The 20,237-nt window shown below is 37.2% G+C and overlaps 1 protein-coding gene across 4 annotated transcripts in view; it reads right to left on the bottom strand.

Moving 5' to 3' along the window:
* LOC106467126 overlaps positions 1–20,237 on the bottom strand; it is a 69,248-nt gene that overhangs the window by 8,692 nt on the left and 40,319 nt on the right. For all 4 annotated transcript variants that reach the window (XM_022395256.1, XM_022395255.1, XM_022395259.1 and 1 more), the window contains exons 8-9: positions 19,315–19,384; positions 6,009–7,475 (exon numbers count right to left, since the gene is read on the bottom strand). In XM_022395256.1, coding sequence (XP_022250964.1) covers positions 6,009–7,475; positions 19,315–19,384 — 1,537 coding nt within the window. The remainder of the gene's footprint in view (positions 1–6,008; positions 7,476–19,314; positions 19,385–20,237) is intronic.

Raw genomic sequence — 20,237 nt, 5'->3', positions numbered from 1 at the left:
TTTTTAGGTAGTACTTTTCTAAGTAGAAATATAGTACTAATTAACTACATGTCTCATAACAAATAGTATTAATTTTTTTAATTTAGTCTTTATTAAGCATGAATGACACGTTTTTCCCATTAACATGTCCTTGCATAACATGGAAGAGAAAACTCTTCAAAATGAAACATTTTAGTTACATGGACAGTTTAAACTTGATTAGTAAAAAAAAAAAAACTAAATTTTATCAATAGCTAATGTGTCCATCACAAGCACTGACCACTATCTGGAATCATCTCTGTATGCTGTTAATGAGCCATCTGTGTCAGGTGGTCCCATTCATCTACAAGGGTATCCCTCTCAGCTATTGTAGAGTAATGGGGTGGACCAAACACTATGCTGAAGAGATTTCCGCATATCCTCAATTGGATTAATGTCTGGAGTAGGCCACTCAACACAGATATTAGTTTCCTTTTGAAGGAACTTCTCCATAAAGACAAAGTCACAACCAATGTCATCAGTCTACAATCTTATCTAAATGTCCATGATCTCATCCCTGTACTGTAAAGCTCAATCAGCCATCCTAGGATAGATGGAGGTCAGTCTTGCCATAGAATCAGATGTTACCTCAGAATGAGATGATGCCCCACTCAATGGTTATGTTCAGCAGTGTTAACGTTGTAATAGCATTCCAAAGGTTCTATCCACAATCTGGTAAGTTGATCTGTGAAATCACAAGAAAATATGGACTTTGTCTTTAAAGAGAAATCACATCACATCTAGTTGGACTTGAGCCCAATCTCTACAGTTTTGCTTTGACACTGGATCAATGAGACTGTAATACAAGACTTCTATGACCATATATCAGCCTCCTCAACTTTATTATGAACAGCTTCAGTTGATACAAGAACTCCAGATGCATTTTGAAGGTCACAACAGCTTCTGTGTTATTGGAAAGGATCTTGGCAAGCCTGTATAGTCAGTGAGCAGTACTGTTTTGGGTTTGCCAACCCTGTACATTTCCTCTGATTCTGTGTCATTTCCAAACACTGGAGACAACATTTTGATTCATACTTGAGGAAGCAGCAACATAACAATAAAATGCTCCAACTCACACCATACCAAAGCATTCAATCCTCCAAATATAAATACCTTCAAATTTGTGTCTAGGCCTTAATTATGCAAAATGAAGTGCTAGAATATAAACACTAATAACAATTCAAAAATAAGCCACATGGCATGGAGTTTTCATTTAGCAAAAATCACTATTTGAAAATGTCTGTAATTCATGTGTGATGATAAGAAATATATATGACTGGAGTAAAAGCTACTCACTCTTACCTTAAAACCAAAACCTAATTCTTTCAATACCAGCCATATGTTTTGAAAGTTTACATTTTCCTATACCAAAAATGTATTTCTAACAATACTTACCTCCTCTCACACTTTAGCTTTATCCCGACAAAAGTTTCTCTTCTTTGCCTGTCTAAGCATTGGTATGTATTCTACCTTCCTTGCTCCAGTCTTTATACCCCACTATATTGCCCCTAGCAATTTTAATCTTATGACTCTCTCCACCTACATCAATGCGCCCTCTATGCCTGATCCGTATATTAGCTCCCCATTATTCTGTTTTTTATACACTTTTTTGAGACTGGCAAGATTATCAGACCCAAACAATGACTATCATGGGGAGGAAGGGTGAGAGAGTGTGAGGGAATTATGTATTATCGGAAATACATTTTCGGTATCGGAAAATGCTAACTTCCAAAACACACATCCACTCACACTTTAGCTAGAATTCCACATTGACATGGTGGAGGGGATAGTGAGGGGAAGATCCACATAGAAAGCATCTGTATAGAAAAAACAGGTGTGCAAAGTTGAGATATAATAAAGCACACTAGTTGGGGTCCGCACTAATTCTGGAACAGGTATGCTCTTCGCCCAGTAAAGTGAAATCTCAGTGTTGGAGGTAGAGGCCAACCAACTACAGATTCAATATTGTTCATTATTACAAGATTTTTCCAGGCCCCAACCACAAAGATGAGGTTCCACCTCTCATTGTTGGAATTATAGGGCTGTGGATGCAAAGCTAAATCCAAGGTGTAGTGGCTATGGCATGGGGACTGCAATATGATATAACCGTATAATAAGAGAATCCAACCTGAAAGTTACAGAAAGTTGCGTGTTGAGTCACCTGAATTATGAAGGGAAGGCAAGTAACACCAAAGTGGACATACCCTCACCCCAACCTGAAGAAGCACAAAATGCAACAAACCAAACTCAGAATAATGGACCCAGGCATCCAAACTAAAAGTTACAGAATGTTGCATGCGAGCCACTGGAATTATGAAGGGAAGGCTAGCAATACCCAACTGGAAAAGTCCCCCCCCCCCAACCTGATGATGCACAGAATGCAATAAACTGAACTCGGAATTACAGAGCTAATTCACACCTCACTCAACCTGAAGAAACAGAGATCATCTGACCTGGGATTATGAACCCAAATCCTAACTCCTCAACCTGAGAGGCAAGGCAACACCTCCTGCCCCCTGAATTACAAGGAGGATGTGGAGCAAATGAAGTTCAATCAATGGCTCTTGGACATGACACACCGCATGTGGAATTACGAGGAGTTGAGGACCCTCTTCCATGATCATAGGAAGTAACAGAATGACCAAAAATAAGGACCATGCGCACTTAACCAGAGAGCAAAGTGTCATCACTGAATTGGAATTACGAGGAGGCTCCTGCATAGGCTGATCCAGCTCCTCACCAGACCTCTGGGAAAACCATCCAGGGTTAAGGGTGGGAGGGTATCCAGCTTCACCCTTTTCTCCTTGAGAGGAATAAAGAATACAAACATCACTCAGGAGGAATATACATCTGTTCACCACTCCAGCAACTGGAAATTGAGAATGGTAAGGATTCCCTAGCTCCACTAGAAGAGAGGAGGGGAAACACAGACAGATAACCTGGAATGATTTCAAAAGTAATGATAAAACTGGGGACTCAAAAATTTTTTCTTCTCTTAGAAAAACGAAAAGTAGCTGATAAGGCAGCCTTATACAAGGCAACAGATAAAGGTACCAAACCTTTGTCAAACAATCCTGCCAAAAATTGAAACATGTGGCACAATGGGATGGAAAGTGTTAAACCCATGTATGAAAGACCATTGACAAGAAGTAAACCATTGCCTTTGATAAACTTCCAAAGAAGAATGTTAAATGGAACGTGTTAATAAGGACACCACTCAATATGTCAATCCCTGATGATGTGTGACAGATTGCACAAATGTTAGGCATGAAAAATGCTGACTGCTGGATGAAAAATGTCAGAACAAGGCTGACATACGATAGATGACCAGGGAGGAAGGGGAAGAGGTTGGCACTCCTGAAGATACTGGAGAAGTGGAAACCAGGGCTGACTTGGCCAATACTGTACCACCCAAAGAACTGGATAAAATGAATCAGTGCCAGAATCTTGGAAAGCAAATGAATTGGAAGGAATGCATAAAGATGAAGACCTGTCAATCCTGGCTGAGAGCATCTACTCCCAAAGCCAGAGGGTGAGGGTATTGAAGACCAGAAGAATGGGAAACGAACATTCCAATGTGTGGTGAAAGCATCAATCTGTGGTGTCTCTAGACAAGAGCAGATCCAATGAAGAACTTGAGGATGAAGCATCCATTTCATAGGAATAGCTCTGTTGGGATGACAACTGGTTGACCACTAGAGTCATTACCTCTGGAAAATGACAAGAAAGGAGAACAATCTGGTGGTTGTGTACCTAAAGGAGAAGATCCATTGGTCGAAAACAAAGAGATCTGAAGTGATTGCCCATTGCTTTGAAATGTACGAGACTACTGTGGAATTGTCCAAATGAAGCAATACCACCTTCCCTTGCAACAATGAGGCCCTGAGTCATAGCCCGTTGCACTGCTAAACGTTCTAAGAGATTGATGTGGAGAGAAACTTCCTATACTGTCCAAAGTCCCTCGAATACCATATTTTCCATACAAGCACCCCCTTCCCGAAGAGAAGCATCTGTGAACAGATGTAACCCCAGCCATGGAGGTGGTAGAGGTATATCTACTGTTGTGTTGTGCCTGTCCAACCACCAGCTGAGATCCAACAAACTGAAATTTGACAGTCTCACTGCACAATGCAGCACATCTATGCAAATGTTCCACTGGTCCAGTAATGATCATTGAAGGGCCCTCCTGTGGGCCCAACCTAAAGGAATGAGTGATTCCAAGGATTCCAACATCTCCAAAAGAGATAGGAGTGTGCATGCTGGTGGAGAAGGAGACAACTGTATTTGAAGAAACACCAGCTCCATGGCCTGAAGGTGTACAAAAAAAAGGTTGGATCCAGCTTAGTCTAGAAGTGAAAAACACCACTACATGGATGAGATACAGTGTGGGAGTAAGAATAGATGTCTCCTTTTTTTTAAAATAAGAAATCCAGCCCTCATAGCTTCTGATAACAGTGGTTGATGTGCAGTCCTGCTAAATGGTGGGAAGGGACAAGAAGAAGCCGGTTGTCCATGTAATGGTGAATGTGCATGCTGAGGGAGTGAAGATGATGTGAAAAACCTCTGACTATCCAGCAAAAAATGTAGGCCAGCTGGTAGAGCATGAAACTGAAATGCCTTGAAGACTCGGCAATAGGGATACGAAGGAAGGCCTCTTCAACGTTGAATTATATCATCCATAGTCCGGGTGAAAAGAGCCACTGTAGGGAAATAAAGACTCCATTGTAAACCGTCCTGGCTGGAGGAAGCAAGTGGGATGAGAAAATTTGATGACTGGTCACCAATCACCCATCTTTTTGGAGAGAGCCAAGAATAAAAATTCCTGAGAAAGGAGGTGACTGACTAGAACATTATGAGAAGAAACCCCACAGGACCTAACTCCATAAGGTAGTCACCAACACCGAAACCTGTGTTCCACCCTTGAGGAGGATCCTTGCTGGTAAGGTCAGAATTTCCCTTGTGTTCCAATGGATCATGGCACCAAAGCAGGAGGTCTGGAATTGCGAATGGGAGATGCCATAAACTGCCTTGTATAAAAACTTTGGGACAGTCAAGAAGCCAGTGTATAAAGTGAAGAGTTTAGACAGGCCACAACTCCCTGACATTCCGTGGAGTCTGGAATTCCCACAAAATAGACTGTTGAAGAAAAAAAGCTTCTCCAAGAACTCTAAGGTCTGATGCAGGAAGGTGAACTCCCTTTAGTAAGGCATCTCTCTCCAAAAGATCCCAGCAACAAACCAACCAAGATACAAAGGAGAGAGCAGAAGCCAATAAATGACTAAGATTCTCTGAAATTTGAGCAGGAAAACTAATATAGGCCTCAAACAACAGTTACAAAGATGATAAAAAATATAAAACCATTGTAAGTTTCTGGAATTCTGGAAAATTGAGATGAAGTAAGACAAACAATGGCATCTTGTCTAAAGCCCCAATTAGGAAGTAGAGGGTCTAACCTCTGAGAGTCCATATAAGGGTACTCTAGGTGATGGAAAGCCAAGGCATGTTGATCCAATAAACAAGGAGTACAAGGCATGGCAGCATCCTCCCTCAATTGATCTGCAACTCTCCTTGCATGTGAAGCAATGTCTGGGGAACATGGAAGGGCCAGGTAATCAGATGAAGTAGTTTCTCCTAATAATGAAGGTGACAAGTCATAAGCCACAGAAGAAATACTCAAAACATGGTGAACAAGGTGCTAAAAAAATAGTCTAAAGTCTTATTAGTCCACTCTCAATCTCCCACAACTCAACCTCAGAGCCAACAGGAGAAAAAACATCAGATGGCATTTAAAACTCTATCTCTCTGCGTATAAGGAATTGTATGTCCTCCGTGCTAGTTTATAACAGTTCACCTTGTGATCTGGAAAGAATGTGTTATTAACTGTATATGAAAATTGAAAGTATATGTACATAACAGACAAGTTTCTTCTTATAACAAAATTTTTTTATATGTTAGAAATTATACCAGAACAGAGACAAACTGAAACATACTAGCTTGTGGATGACCTCTTCATCACACCCAACTTCTTGGTCGAGGAGAAGGACTACTGCCAGTTCACAGTATCTCTGGATATACAAAATCATTGGATAAAGATCCTCTTTTTCACTGTCACTACAGTCATCTTCAGTGCTGCTTTCGTCAGAAAGCACTGTCTCACAGTTCTCAGAAACATATTTTTCTTTACTATCTTCAACATCTTTGTAATGTCTGTGGGATTCGGATGATGACTGGTGGCTATGATCCTGTTTAATACCAACATTTTCAGATGATTCCTGTTTTGTGAGATTACTTGGAGATCGTAAACTAAAAGAGTTCTGAAACAGGTGAAAAAGGTTCAGCTTGTTTTTATTTAAATCAATGTAGGAACTGAAATCTGATGTGTATGTGAACTTTAAAGGCCAATCCATACTCTCCTTGTTGTTTAGATGGGGAAAACTGGTTAGAAGAGTATGATACCAATCAGTTTCTCCAGTAACTGAAGAAAACATTTCCAGATTTGAGTTATTGTGTTTAAGACGAACATCAAGATCTTGAAAATTAGGAAAATACTCTGTGGCATCACTAAATGTCAAAACATTTTTCTCATTCAAAACTGGTTTCTCAAACACACCTATCTTGAGAAATGGGTCTTTCTTAACTTTGTTTTCATGAAATCCATCTATATTTACACAAAAGTCAGATGAGCTGACAGCATCTTTAGATAACAAACAAGAACTGTCTGATATACTAGTAGTTTGATACTTCAACCGCTCTCTTGAAGTTTTTCTTTTTGTCTTTGGGTGATACCTTCGTGATGTTCTTCTACAGCCTCCAATCAGAACATTAAATGGCTGATCATTAACAGGTGTTACCTGTGATTTCTCCACCTTTTTCTGCTGCAAAACTGGATCTAATGAAAGGCTAGACAGTGACTTTTGTACTGTCTGACACAGAGTTTCAAATTTTTGTTTCACATTTAGATCTTTGACTAGGGAATGGACCTTAACATCTATCTTGTGTTCAACTTTAGATTCAACAACAGATTGACAAAAATCATTCTTAGAACACTGACCAGATAAAATAGGTTTGGCATCCCTACTTAAAACTGCAGCATGTTTCAATCCTTGATCATGGTCATCACTCACAGATGAGTATTTAGTAGGTCTATAAGTATTCAAGCATCTTTGTTGAAGACTTCTAGGTTTGCTGCCATGGTTAACAGTAGCATTACTGATATTTGTTGGCTTGTACAAACGATGTGTGTTGCTGCAAACTTCTTCACTGTCAGTGGTAGTCAGTTCTTTTGGTGTAACACTGTTTCTTGTGGACCTGAGATATTTCTGTATCTTGAAACACGTAGCTCGACTATGAGAATTTGTCTCTATCAATTTCATCAGCTGTACCCTAGTTAAATACACTTGTTTTAGACTAACACCAGGGGGAAGCAGGAATTGAACACCAACATTTGCTGGATACACCTATAAATACAAAATAAATTAAAATAATATCAAAAACTTTCTTCTTTTACTCAGTGAATAGTGAATTGTTTGTATATTTTAAAATTAATCTCTTACAAACTGGCTTTTCTAAACTTTTTTTTTTTACTTTTATATAATAACCCAACCATGATCATGGCACACTAATGCAACTTATCAGTTACCCACATTAAACATATCCAGCCACGATCATGATGCACTGATGAAAATCAGTTACACATACATTATACACTTATTATGACCACATTAGTTTAATACAACTCATGAGTTACCTACATTTACTACATGACCCTGATGTATTGTTGATATAAAAAATTACAGTTATAAGCTTCACTCTCAGCCATGCTCATGGTACACTGAGATTTATCAGTTACCTACATATATAAACTAAACTCCAAGCAATGACTATGTTACACTGAGATGTATCAGTTACCTACATTTATAAACTACACTCCCAGTCATAATCATGGTATACTGGGTTGTATCAGTTACCTACATTTAGAAATTATACTACCAGCCTTGGTCATGGTACACTGAGATATATATCAATTACCTTCATTTATAAACTATACTCCCAACCATGGTCATAGTACATTAGACATTACTTATGTTCATAAACCACACTCCCTGCCATGATCATGTTACATGTACATTGACAAAATATATGAATTATCCAGAGATTTATCAGTACCTCTCAGTATACAATTTTATCAGGTTTCAGTTCAATTATAAATGGCATTAAAGTAATCTTTTCTTCCTATTACATTGTAGAAAAATGACCAAACTTAGCAATATTCTCTCAAAAACAATCTTTCCTGCCAGAGCAGAAAAGCACAGAATCATATTTTGAATTTAAAATGAAATTAAAACAATTCATTTATCATAATTTATTTTCTTAACATGAGTGTGGTATGAAAAAGATGTTTAAGATATGTTTTTAAGAGTGGTTTTCCCAATGTTAAGTTTTTGAGTTAGGTCTCACACAAGGCAAATAATAATGAAGTTGTAATATTGAAACAGAGTTAAGCCAACAAGGTAGAAGCAAGGACACAAAGTATTTAGTTCACAACTTTCCCTATGAGCTATACAATATCTTATAACCAGGAAACAGATAAAAATTTGAAGTAATATATTTTTGCATAAGCTTATTATCTTCAGAACTGTTTGAAAATGTTGCTTAGCCTTGGAAAAGGGTAGAAAATTCTGTTTGTCTAAATAAGGATTATTAATTGTGAAGTGCAAAAAAACAAAGAGTAAAGAGTTGGAACTTGGCTTAGAATTGATCAGTTTATCATACACTAGTGAAAGTACCCGGTTTCGCTCAGGATATTAGGTTGATATATTCTAGATGACTATGTCAGTGTTTGTATTTTGAACCAATTGTAGCATAGAAGAACAGTCAAAACTATTTTAAACATTTATATTTTCCAGAAACATAAAAAAGTCATAAAGTAAGTACAGTAAATTAAGAATTATTTATTATCAAAGAACTTTATCATTCCATTAAATATTTCACATTTATATTTGATATCACAAATTTCAATCAGATTTTATCAGAATCTATTACAATTTTTTACAGTTGCAGTGCTTCAGATTAGACAATATTGGTTGTTTTCCCAAAGAAATCACAGACAGACATACAGACACACTTCATAATAATAATAATAATATAATAATTATAATATATCATCTTCTAATGTATAGGAAAGCCCATGCATTCCAATAATGGCTTTTATATCATGTTACTTAGCAATAAAAGTATAACCAAATATTGTTGTTAAGAGTCTATGTGCTGAAAGTATAAAAAGAAATGTACAAACTACAAAATTGAAAAAAAATATTTGTTGTTTTCTGGAGCTGTGGCAGGCATACATACACAGATATGTGCACAAGCACTCACGTGTGTGTCTGTTTGTCTGTGATTACTATTTGTAATATAAGGAACTACTTCTTTTGTATGTGGTTTTTCATTAGTTTGCCTCATTTAAAAGTAATACTACCAAGATGCACACCTTCAGGGTCCACTTAGTATGGGTGCAAAATTTCAGGTTTCTAGCTTTTTTTCCACTTGAAGCTATGCCAATCATATTTCTTTTCTATGTGGTTTTTCACATAAAAAGATGCACACATGCATGCACATAGATAAATAATAATACCCAGTTGCACACCCTTGGGGTCCACTTAGTATTGGTCAAAAGTTAACATTTTCCTAAATTCAAAATGTATTTCCAATAATATTTACCTCCACTGGCACTTTAGCTATTCCTCGACATCGGCTTTGCCTATCTTTTTGCATGGTCCAGTCTTTTATAACCCACTTAAATGCCCAAGGCAATATCTAATTTGCAAATTCCTTCCCCTGCATAAATGCACCCTCTATCCTGACACTGTATATAAGCACCTACTCAGATAATGTAATCACTTTTTCAAGACTTACACCATCCCAGTCACTAACACAGCCTCTTAGTAGGGAAGAAGGGCAGGAGAGTGTCAGTGAGGGTAAGTATTATTGGAAATACATTTGCAATTTAAGAAAGTGTTAACTTCCAAAACATACTTATCTTCCACTGACACTTTAGCTAGAATCCCACATTGAGAAGGTGGAGGGGCCAGTGAGGGCATTGTCCATACAGAAAGCGCTTGTATAGAACAAGGGTGTACCAAGATAAGAATGGTAACTAAGTGGGGAAACTGCACAACATCCAGAACAGGCATGCTCTTCACCCAGTACTTCATATTGGTATCAAGGGTGGAATAGTACATAAGTAATTATTATAGGCCAGCTCCAACCATAAAACCAAGGTTCCACAACTTGGGGTTGGAATTATGGGATCATGGTCCCTATATCTCATGTTGGTGGCTAGGGCAATTGGACCGCAATGTGATATATAGATATACTTTGGATTGGATCCCAACCTGTGCCCATAGAGTGATGTGTTCTGACCCACTGGAATTACGATGAGAAAGTAAGCAACACTAAAGTGGACACATTTTCTCTTCCACCTGAAGAAGTCTGAAAGGCACCAACCCAGGCTCAGAATGACAGGTTCATATATGCCTTACTCAACCAAAGAAATAGAACTCATCCAGTCTAGAATTACGAACATTCATCCTCACTCTCCAAGCAAGTGGGCAAGGAGCATTCCACTTGCCCCCCAAAATTATGGAGAGGATGTGGAACACTGTGTTCAACCAAGGATCTAGGATGGGACCACTTCACATTCGGAATTATGAGGAGATAGCAGACCTCTCTCAATATACAACCCAACATTGTTCATAAGTAGGGTCAAGCACACCCCAACTGGATAGCATAGTATAAAATCTGAACCGGTATTAGGAGTAGGCTCCCACGCAGGCCAGCACCACTCCTACCAACATCTGGGAAATACATCAAGGGACCTGGGTAGTGGGGCTCCCAGCTTTGCTCTCTTCTTCAAGAGTGGAAGAACACATTTGAACACTCTGGCGGAAAAGCTTCTGTCCACCACTCCAGCAACTGGAAACTAGGTGTGGTAAGGACTCCCTAGCTCCACTAGTAAAATCTGCTAAATTTTTAAAAGCAAACTGAACCCAATTTATTCAATTTGATGATCGGCAGGGACAGGCAGAATCCCCTTTAGCTTTACCCATGATAGTTCATGAGTAGCAGTCCATGATAATAAGGTAATACCATCTAGTAATGTGCCTATATGGTCTTATGGAAAACCTCATTTCTACAGAACCTGTTGCAAACAGAATTAAGTATAGTCAAATGGGTTGCTAGTGCAGAATTGAATTTATAAAAGCACACCTGTCTGGGCAACACTTGCCACAAAGTGGGATCCGATGAACGCAAGATGTAATGGACCCTGGAAAAGAAGGACAAGATAAGATTACTCCCTCCTCTGTATAATCTAGCAGATGTTGTTAAAACAGCTATGAGAGATAGTGGGAAACCCTCAGAAGAAATACTGCCAGATCATATAAAGAATGTGAGAAAAAAGTATTGGGAAAAGTCCACATACAGGCCCGTAAAATATTCCCCAGTGAATCAAAGAAATGGACAGTGAAAGACATAAATGTGCTGGAGCTGATGAGATGCAACTCTCAGAAGAATCCTCACCTGTAAAATACCAATGTAGTACCAACTTAATATTTTGATTAAGTAATGAAAAAGGCTGGATAGTACTTGGAATTTTAAAACTGTCAGATGTTTAGGATAAATAAAAGAAGATGAAAAAGTTGTCTGACCTAAAGGACAGGAGACGAAGCTAAACCCAAGTACAAAAACAGGTCAAAACAAGATATGGTGAGCATGTTTGGTAAAGTAGGTACAAATTCCTTGTGAGACACATCTCAGGCAACTGTAGATAAGAAACTCCGATAAGCTGGGAAGAGTCTTGGTGTAGAATTTGGGGTTGAGAATGCCTCAATAAAGATAAAGAGGAAGATGCAGATGTGGACTCACATGAAGAAACTGTAGAAGAGGAAATCATGGCTAGGTCAGCCAATCTAGGCTAGCAACATCTTCCAAGTAGAGGATCGAAATATAGCTTGAACTCTGAGTAATAGAGAAAGTGAGGAAAAGTCATAGATGTGCATTCCCATCCAAGCAGGACCAATTGCATCTACCATCCATGCCTGAGGATGAGGTAGTGGACAGTCCAAAGCTTGTAGTTGAGTAGCAATAAGTGGCAAAAGCTAAAAAAGGGGGCCCAAAATGAGAACAAAGCTATCAGAAAACCACACAATGGAGAATCCATTTGTTCAGAAGAAAGTGAGGACTAAGACAATTTGCTATGAAATCCATCATCCCAGGAAAATGGCAAGCCAGGAGGCTGACATGATTGGAATAGGCCCCATAGAGAAAGAATTAAAGTTAAGAGACCACTAGAATTGATGAGAATCTCATGAGGATATTCCCCTGCAAAGGATCTAGACCTTGCACTATTGACTGTTGGACAGCAAGAAGCTCTAAATTACTGATGTAGAATGAAGATTCTCCTCCCTTCATATACCCTAGAATTCCTGACCATGAAGATACACACCACATCCCCCAAGTGAAGTGTCTGTGAAGGGAAACTATGGACAGAGGGGCAGTATACATTTATACATACACACACGCATATATATATATATATATATATACACCCACACACATGCTAATAATAGAGGTGATCCAAACCAACCATCACTTAAGAACTAAGATGTTGCTCCTGGAGAAAGAGGCTGGAAAATCCAGTGTATTGAAGTTCCAGATCCAATTATTGCAATGGGACCACAGAAGGAATAGCATATGTCCTCCCAAAAAATGCAAGAGGTTTTAAGGAAGCCCACAACCACAGAGATAGAACCTTCCCTATAAGTAATAGCCTGACTGCCCATTCCATAGCCTGGAGCTGGATGGGAGGTGGCTGAGATGGGTGTATAACATGAGGAAAACTTGTACAACCCAGCAGAAGACATATGGTGCTGATGCTAGACAAAAGACTATATCCCTGAATTGCAGAACCTGATCCCTGTACACATAACATAGCTAAGATGCATAGCAAGATGAATTCACTATGAGAATGTGGAGAAATGCTTCAGCAACCACAAACTTGGGCATCCACAGACCCGGTGAAGAATGTCTATGTAGGGTGAGAAAGGACTCCATTGTGGACTGGGGAGAAACAAAGAATGGGTTGAGAAGGAAAAGAAAAACAACCATCTGTGAATCTCCCCTTGTCTCAGGCACAACAAATAAACAGGAATAAAATCCCAGAAGAATGGGATCAACAGTCACTACCACCCCCATGATCAATAGCTTTGATAGCTATGAAACAAAAATCCACACCCCACTGGTCAGATGGAGGTGCAAATACCACAGGGTGAAAGGATAATGGAGGTGGAGAATGGAATAAAAAGACCAACCTCGATACCAGAACCCAAAGTGCCCATGGATCTGCAGTGAAGGAATATCATGTGTCCATCAATAGTTGTAACCTCACTCTTAACTGACCTACCCTCCCCAACCTAGGTTGATACCAATGCCAATGCCATCAGTCGGCCCATGAGGAGTGGCCTTGAAACTAAGGTCTGAGTCTATTCAACTCCTAGAAGCAAAGAAGGTTGAGAGGTCAACAACAACAACAAAAAGGTAAACAGGTGATGATAATTTGCAATACAAACACCTCTGGAAAACCCGCAAACATGAAGTGATGATAAAAGGAAGCCACATGTAACACCCAGAGGCTGCAGCAGGTAGACAAAGTCCCTTCACCAAGGTATCTCTACAGAAGGAACAGAAGCAGGCAATCTGACCAAGATAAAAGTCAGTAGGAGACCACATTCACCTGCAAATTAATGTGGGGACCATTGATAGGCTGCCAACAATTTTTGGGGTAAGAATTATCACAGAGCAAGAGTTAGGAGCAAACAAATACCAAAACATGTGATTGGTTCAAGTGATCACATGAACCAACCTGAAACCCCATATATTCAAAATTATATAATTTTAATCTGTGGAATTAAAAAAATACATCCCCCTGGAGGTGAAAAGCCAAAGCATGCAAACAGACAAATGAGGGTACAAGGTATATCTATCCCATAACATAATAAAGCAGTAAATCTCACAGCATGAACCAGGATTATCAGGTAAAGAAGGAAAAACCAAATAGTCCCCCCCCCGACTGTTCTACCATCAAGGGAGGAGTAGACTTAAAGGTCAGAAAAAAGCCTCAAAAGCTCATAACCCAAATGACTAATTGAAGAAAAGGAGTAGGAGGTGGTTAATCCAAAGTGGACTCATGAAAAGTGAACTTAGTAAAGAAAAGTGTCAGAAAAACAGAGTCCAAATTCTCTCATGAATAACCAGGATCAACAAAAAAAGCAACTTCAGAGGCCCCAGGAGAAAAACACCCATGGACCGAATATATGTTTCCATCTCCCAACGGATCAAAATATGAACAGCTTCAACTGAGATTACCCCCTCTCTGACAACGGTAGTGTATGGGAATTCATACCACAAACATCACATTCAATTTTTTTAAGGAAGTTATAATTATATGGAAATCCACAAGACAATGCAAAAACCGCAATCCATATCAGAACGAACCACAGCACTTAGTCAGACAAAACTGTGACCAACACTTTGTCGAGAAAAAGTGATTACATTATCTGACTGAGGTGCTTATATACAGTGTCAGGATAGAGGACACATTGATGCAGGTGGAGAAATTTGCAAGTTATATATTGCCTAGGGCATTTAAGTGGGTATAAAAGAATGGAGCATGCGAAACCAATGCTAAGATAGGCAAAGCCAACGTCGAGGAATAGCTAATGTGTCAGAGGAGGGTAAATATGTTTTGGAATTTCAGGTTTCTAGGTTTTTTCCTCTTGGAGCAATGGTGGTCACATATTCCTATGTGGATTTTGGCTTGCTTACATCTCAAAAAGATGCACACATGCACACATGTGAATAAGTAATAAACCCAGGTGCACAATCTCAAGGTCCACTTAGTATGTGTGCAAAATTTCAGGTTTCTGTGTTCTTTCCTCTTGGAGTTATGGTGGTCACACATACACAAAGACAGACATGGCCTTTTATCATTATAGATTGAATCAATTGGTGTTAGATATTATACATATGTATATATATAACACACACATTGCAATTCTCTTTTAGTTTGAGAAAAGGCAAGGGTCTTTAAGATTGGAATTCTGCCTAAAAGTGATGGCACAAATTTCCTATTGAAGATGTTTCACCATTAAAGGAATTACTACAAAGTATATTTGCAGAAAAGAACTAGTCTATTGCCACATGCTTAATTTCCCACTGTTTTTCACCACTTGTATCAAATCCTGTTTAGGTCAACCTGCACAATTTCCTACTTTGCATTTATTTTATGAGTGCCACCTTCAGTCTTCAGCATGTTGTTTATAATTATAAAACATGATAAACATCAAATGATATTATTTAAAGATGGTGCTAGTTATTTTATCATAAAGTAATTGTTTATGCCAGTGTTAAGAACTATCTTTTCTCATATTTTAAAGTTTTAACCTTTTAATTTGTAATGTCAATGTGTAACATGCAAAATGTAACCATAACCATTAAACAAATCTACACTAATCTTATGTTCATCCTATGTATAAGTTAATGAAATCACAACTTACTCAGTAAAGCTAATCACATAGTTACACTAAAATATCTCCAAAGACAGGAATACTCCTGTAGAAGATGGTGTCATTTATGCTAAGTGCCACCAGCAGTACTGTTATTTCAAACACATTTCATCTGTTCAGATAAAAGTGAAATTGCATCAAGCAAAACAGACTATACAAGGCTGCAGCATATAAGACTGAACATCAAACCAACAGGCAGCAGTAATGTCAAATGTGTTATGTGCCAAAACAACATACTTAGCAGACTGTTGTTCTATTTGAGGTAGAAAACCATGTACATGGTTTGAAAAGACTAACAGAAAAAAAAGTCCAGGACCAAAGTGTTATTTTCAAGTACCTAATTTATTGATTTTAAGAAAACATGAATTCCACCAAAATTAATTAACTACTAATTTATTATATTCTACAAAAATAAATGCAGTAACAATGTACAAAACACTCTAGTAATAACATTAACAACTGAGAAAACACTTATTCAAGCAAAGAACAACAATGGTGTATATCTTGTCATTTTCCCACATGATTTCATTCCATTATTTTAAAATGTTTTCTCAGTTTACTGCTCCAATTGCAATTAACAAAAACATTTTGAAAGAACTGGAGATCTCATAGGTCAATAAAATCGTTGTATTTCAACATGATGTTCAACCAGCAAGTTTTCTTGTTCAATAACACATCCCCCACATTCAAACAATATTTAAAACGACAGTTGTTCTAAATAACTGTATTTTTGTTAAGGGTGTTGTGATGTATATCACTCATTATAGGGTATGGTAATTACAAGTAAAATCACAAACCAGTTTTTGATAACTTTATTTATTTATTTATTTTACATATAAAAGAAAAAACTAATGAGAACACAAAGAAATAAAACAATATGTATAACATGAATCACAATATTGCATTCATATTCCTGATTGTCTCAAAAATTGAAGATTGTTCCCAAAACAGTTAGTACTGGGACCCAAAATGTCATTTAAAATATCGTGGCCTAGATCAATCACTGTATAAATAATGGGTGACTTAATTAGTAAAAGCTGATGGGTTGTCTTTAATGACATATATTTACTATTTCATGCATGGCAATTAGGTTTATATCACTCATTCTATTATATTGTTGTCATCTGGATTTTTATTTCTCTCTTTTTATTAATGAATTTTAAGCAATAACTGATGAAGAACCTAGGTTAGAAACACTGTTAATTATTTTTGAAGTGTTTATGCTAAAGATAAAATTAGGAACTATGAAACGTCATGTTCTTCATCCTATCCATTATTTTATGATTTTTTTTATTTCTGACGCATGAGACTTGAGCTGATTTTAAACTAACATAACATAATGTTTAGGAAAAATAAGGGACCTACCGGTCCATCTTGGCTGCCCTATCCTCTAAACTAAACTAAAACTATCAAATAAATAATGTAAAATAAAAATCTTAAAGCCAACACTTATCATTCATAAAGTTATCAAGTTTTCTCTTAAATTTACTGCCTCCCCAACATCTGAAGCAAACCCATTCCAGAGGTCAATCACGCTGTTAGAAAAATAAAACTGTATCAGTTGAAGATGACACCTACCTTGCTAAAATTTATATTTATGTCTCCTAATCCTACTATTCTCTCAATCGAGTATGGAAACAAAAGATGATGCATCAACACTATCAATTCCTTTTACAATCAATACCTCAATCAGATCCCCTCTAACTCTTCTTTTTTTTAATAGAAAACAATTTCAGATATCTTAATCTCTCCTTAAATGATAACCTCTCCATTCCAGGCACAATTCTAGTAACCCTACTTTGAACCCTTTCCAACAATTCAATGTCCTTCCTAAGGTAAGGAACCCAAGACTGAACACAAAACTACAAGTGTGGCCTAACCAGTGACCTATACAATGAAATTATAACCTCTTTAAACTTTTATTCAATATTTCTGTAGATACAACCTAAAATCCTATTTGCCCTACCACTAGCAACAGCACACTGTTCAGATGGCTTAAGAGACTGATCAACCATTAAACCAAGATCCCTTCCTTCCATGAAGCTGTTATGGTTATTCCCATCCAAATTATACTCATAATTCAAATTATGTTAACCCACATGCATTATCTTGCATTTATTATAATTAAAACCCATCTGCCATTTATTTGCCCAACTCACTAAATGATCTAACTAATCCTTTTGTAAAGCACAGATCAGCAAATTTAAGCAATTTATTGACCATTCCTTCATCTACATCATTGATGTAAATCAAAATGAACAAAGGTCCTAAGACTGAGCCCTGAGGTACCCCCACTTGTGACTGAACTCCATTCATAACAACCCTCTGCTTTCTTCCATCTAGCTACTCTTCTATCCAGCTTATCCCTCAACCTAAAGAGATCTTTTATTTTTTACAGCCCTTTTATATGGCATCTTGTCAAAGGCTTTCTGAAAATCCAGATACATCAAACCTACACCCTTACAGCCATCTACATAAGCAGTAACCTTTTCAAAAAATGTTAAAAGATTAGTAAGGCAAGATTTTCCCTTAGTGAAAACATTTGGACTATCCAATAAAATTCTAAACTTTGTTAAATGACTTTGCATAGCATCTGTTATCAGACTTTCCAAAACTTTTCCCAACCTTTTATGGCTTGTTATAAAAGTGCAAAGGGTGGTAGAAGTACTAAATGGCCACATAAAATAATGGAAGACACTGGACATATAGGGAATTATGTGCAAATTTTCAGCGCTCTTTGCAGTTGTCTCAGTCTACTTTCATAAAAAAAAACAAAAAAACACGCTTTCACACAATGCATACTGATGAAACAACCCAACACATTCAAACAAACTGTAGAGTTTAAAGGTTTGGAACAAAATGGGTCAATGCTGAAAAAAAACTGAAGTAGATAATATAGCTTAGACTTTTCAACAGTTGTCTGAAGATTGTCTGTGGTCATTGACACTTGGTGACTGTATACCAACAGAAGCAAGTGGTATCATACATACAACATCTATTTGATGATAGCCAGTATGATGTGTGGGTCAGTAGTAAGTGACGGTTCTCTCCATGCAAAGATTCAGTCCTGATATGGATAAAGTAAGGTGTACTGGATTCAATATGACAGAGTGACCTACCTATACTAGCCTAATACTGTCTTCTGCCATGCAGTCATGAATAGTGCGGGTGCTGTGCACTCATAGCATTAGTAAATTTGTTCTTATGACTCAAATAGCAAGGAATACTGGCTCGCAAGACCAGCTTCCATACCTGAAGGTGTTCAGGATGCTGCAATGATCACTGATAAAATTCCTGATGAATCAAACAATAATAAAGTGGAATTGAACACTTAGTATACCTGGTTTGTGATATGTGACACTTTCATGATTGAATTATATACAAGATTAAAAGCAATTTTCAGATCATTTTCTGGTTTTCAACGAAATTTCATGGGGGTAATGTGGGCACAAAAATATACATAAAGAAAGAAATTTGATAATGGGTATACTTCCCATTTTATTATGTAACATATCGACAGCAATGTTAATAAAGAACAGTATAGAAGTCATGTTACACTAAAAGGAGCAGAGTTAACACACTAACAGTACTGATGATAAATCATACAAAAATTGTACAAATGAGTAAAAATGAAAATAACTACAAGTCTGGGGAAAAATGAAATAACATTACTTACCTCATGCTGTGGAGACTGAAGAACCAATAACATTTGGGTCATTTCTGGAGGGAATTGAGTACACACCACCCTGAAATTATAAAAAACAAGCATATGCAGTCAATACCGTCAAATATGATACTGATCAGAAAGAACAGACCTATATATTGTGAATCTGTATAAGACCTACAACATGAAGTTCCTATATATCCTGTAAAATTTCAGTACTTAATCAAATCACAGTTGTTCATAACTTATACACAATTTTAACTCTTTCAGCACAGGCTCGATCCCTGGGACCAGCCTCATAACCATTTTGTGCTTATTATAGTTTACATGCTATGACTTTTAAATTAGTAAGCAAATGTTAACGAAATTTGGCAGATTATCTGTAAACATTACAATACTTTCATATGCAAAATATAATTTTTTTTTTATTAAGTCTTAAGGTTTGTAAAGCAATGTTTTTCTCATGTCTTTTTTTTTTCTTTTCACATGTTGCCTATCTGTGATGCAAAGTAATATTCATTTTAAGAATAAAAACACTTTTATGCATCAGAAAATTTTGAAATTTCACATGCAAAATGTTTATAATGTCCATATAGTAATCAGACATTTCTTAAGAAAAAACTTTTTATTTCATAAGTTATTTTCAGTAATTAACCTCTGTACGAGTTTGGTAGATTTGACCGATCTCGCAACCACCACAAAAAATTTGGAAATAAATATAAATTTTGTCTCTTTCATTCCAGAATGAACACAAATTATAACATGAAAACATAAATGTTTAGACGAAATAGCTTAAATCTCATAACATTTATATAAATTTATTATATTGACCTTTCAGCCATGCCTGGCTAACAATACAGAAGTTACAAGAATGCGGCTCACATGCACTCATGTTAACCTAATCCAAAAAACAAAGTTACCTTTGGTCTGTACAA

This window comes from Limulus polyphemus, unplaced genomic scaffold (assembly GCF_000517525.1).
Source record: "Limulus polyphemus unplaced genomic scaffold, Limulus_polyphemus-2.1.2 Scaffold2497, whole genome shotgun sequence".
Classification (NCBI taxonomy): domain Eukaryota; kingdom Metazoa; phylum Arthropoda; class Merostomata; order Xiphosura; family Limulidae; genus Limulus; species Limulus polyphemus.
Note: the sequence above shows the minus strand (reverse complement) of the source record. Positions and strands in the feature narration are given on the sequence as shown.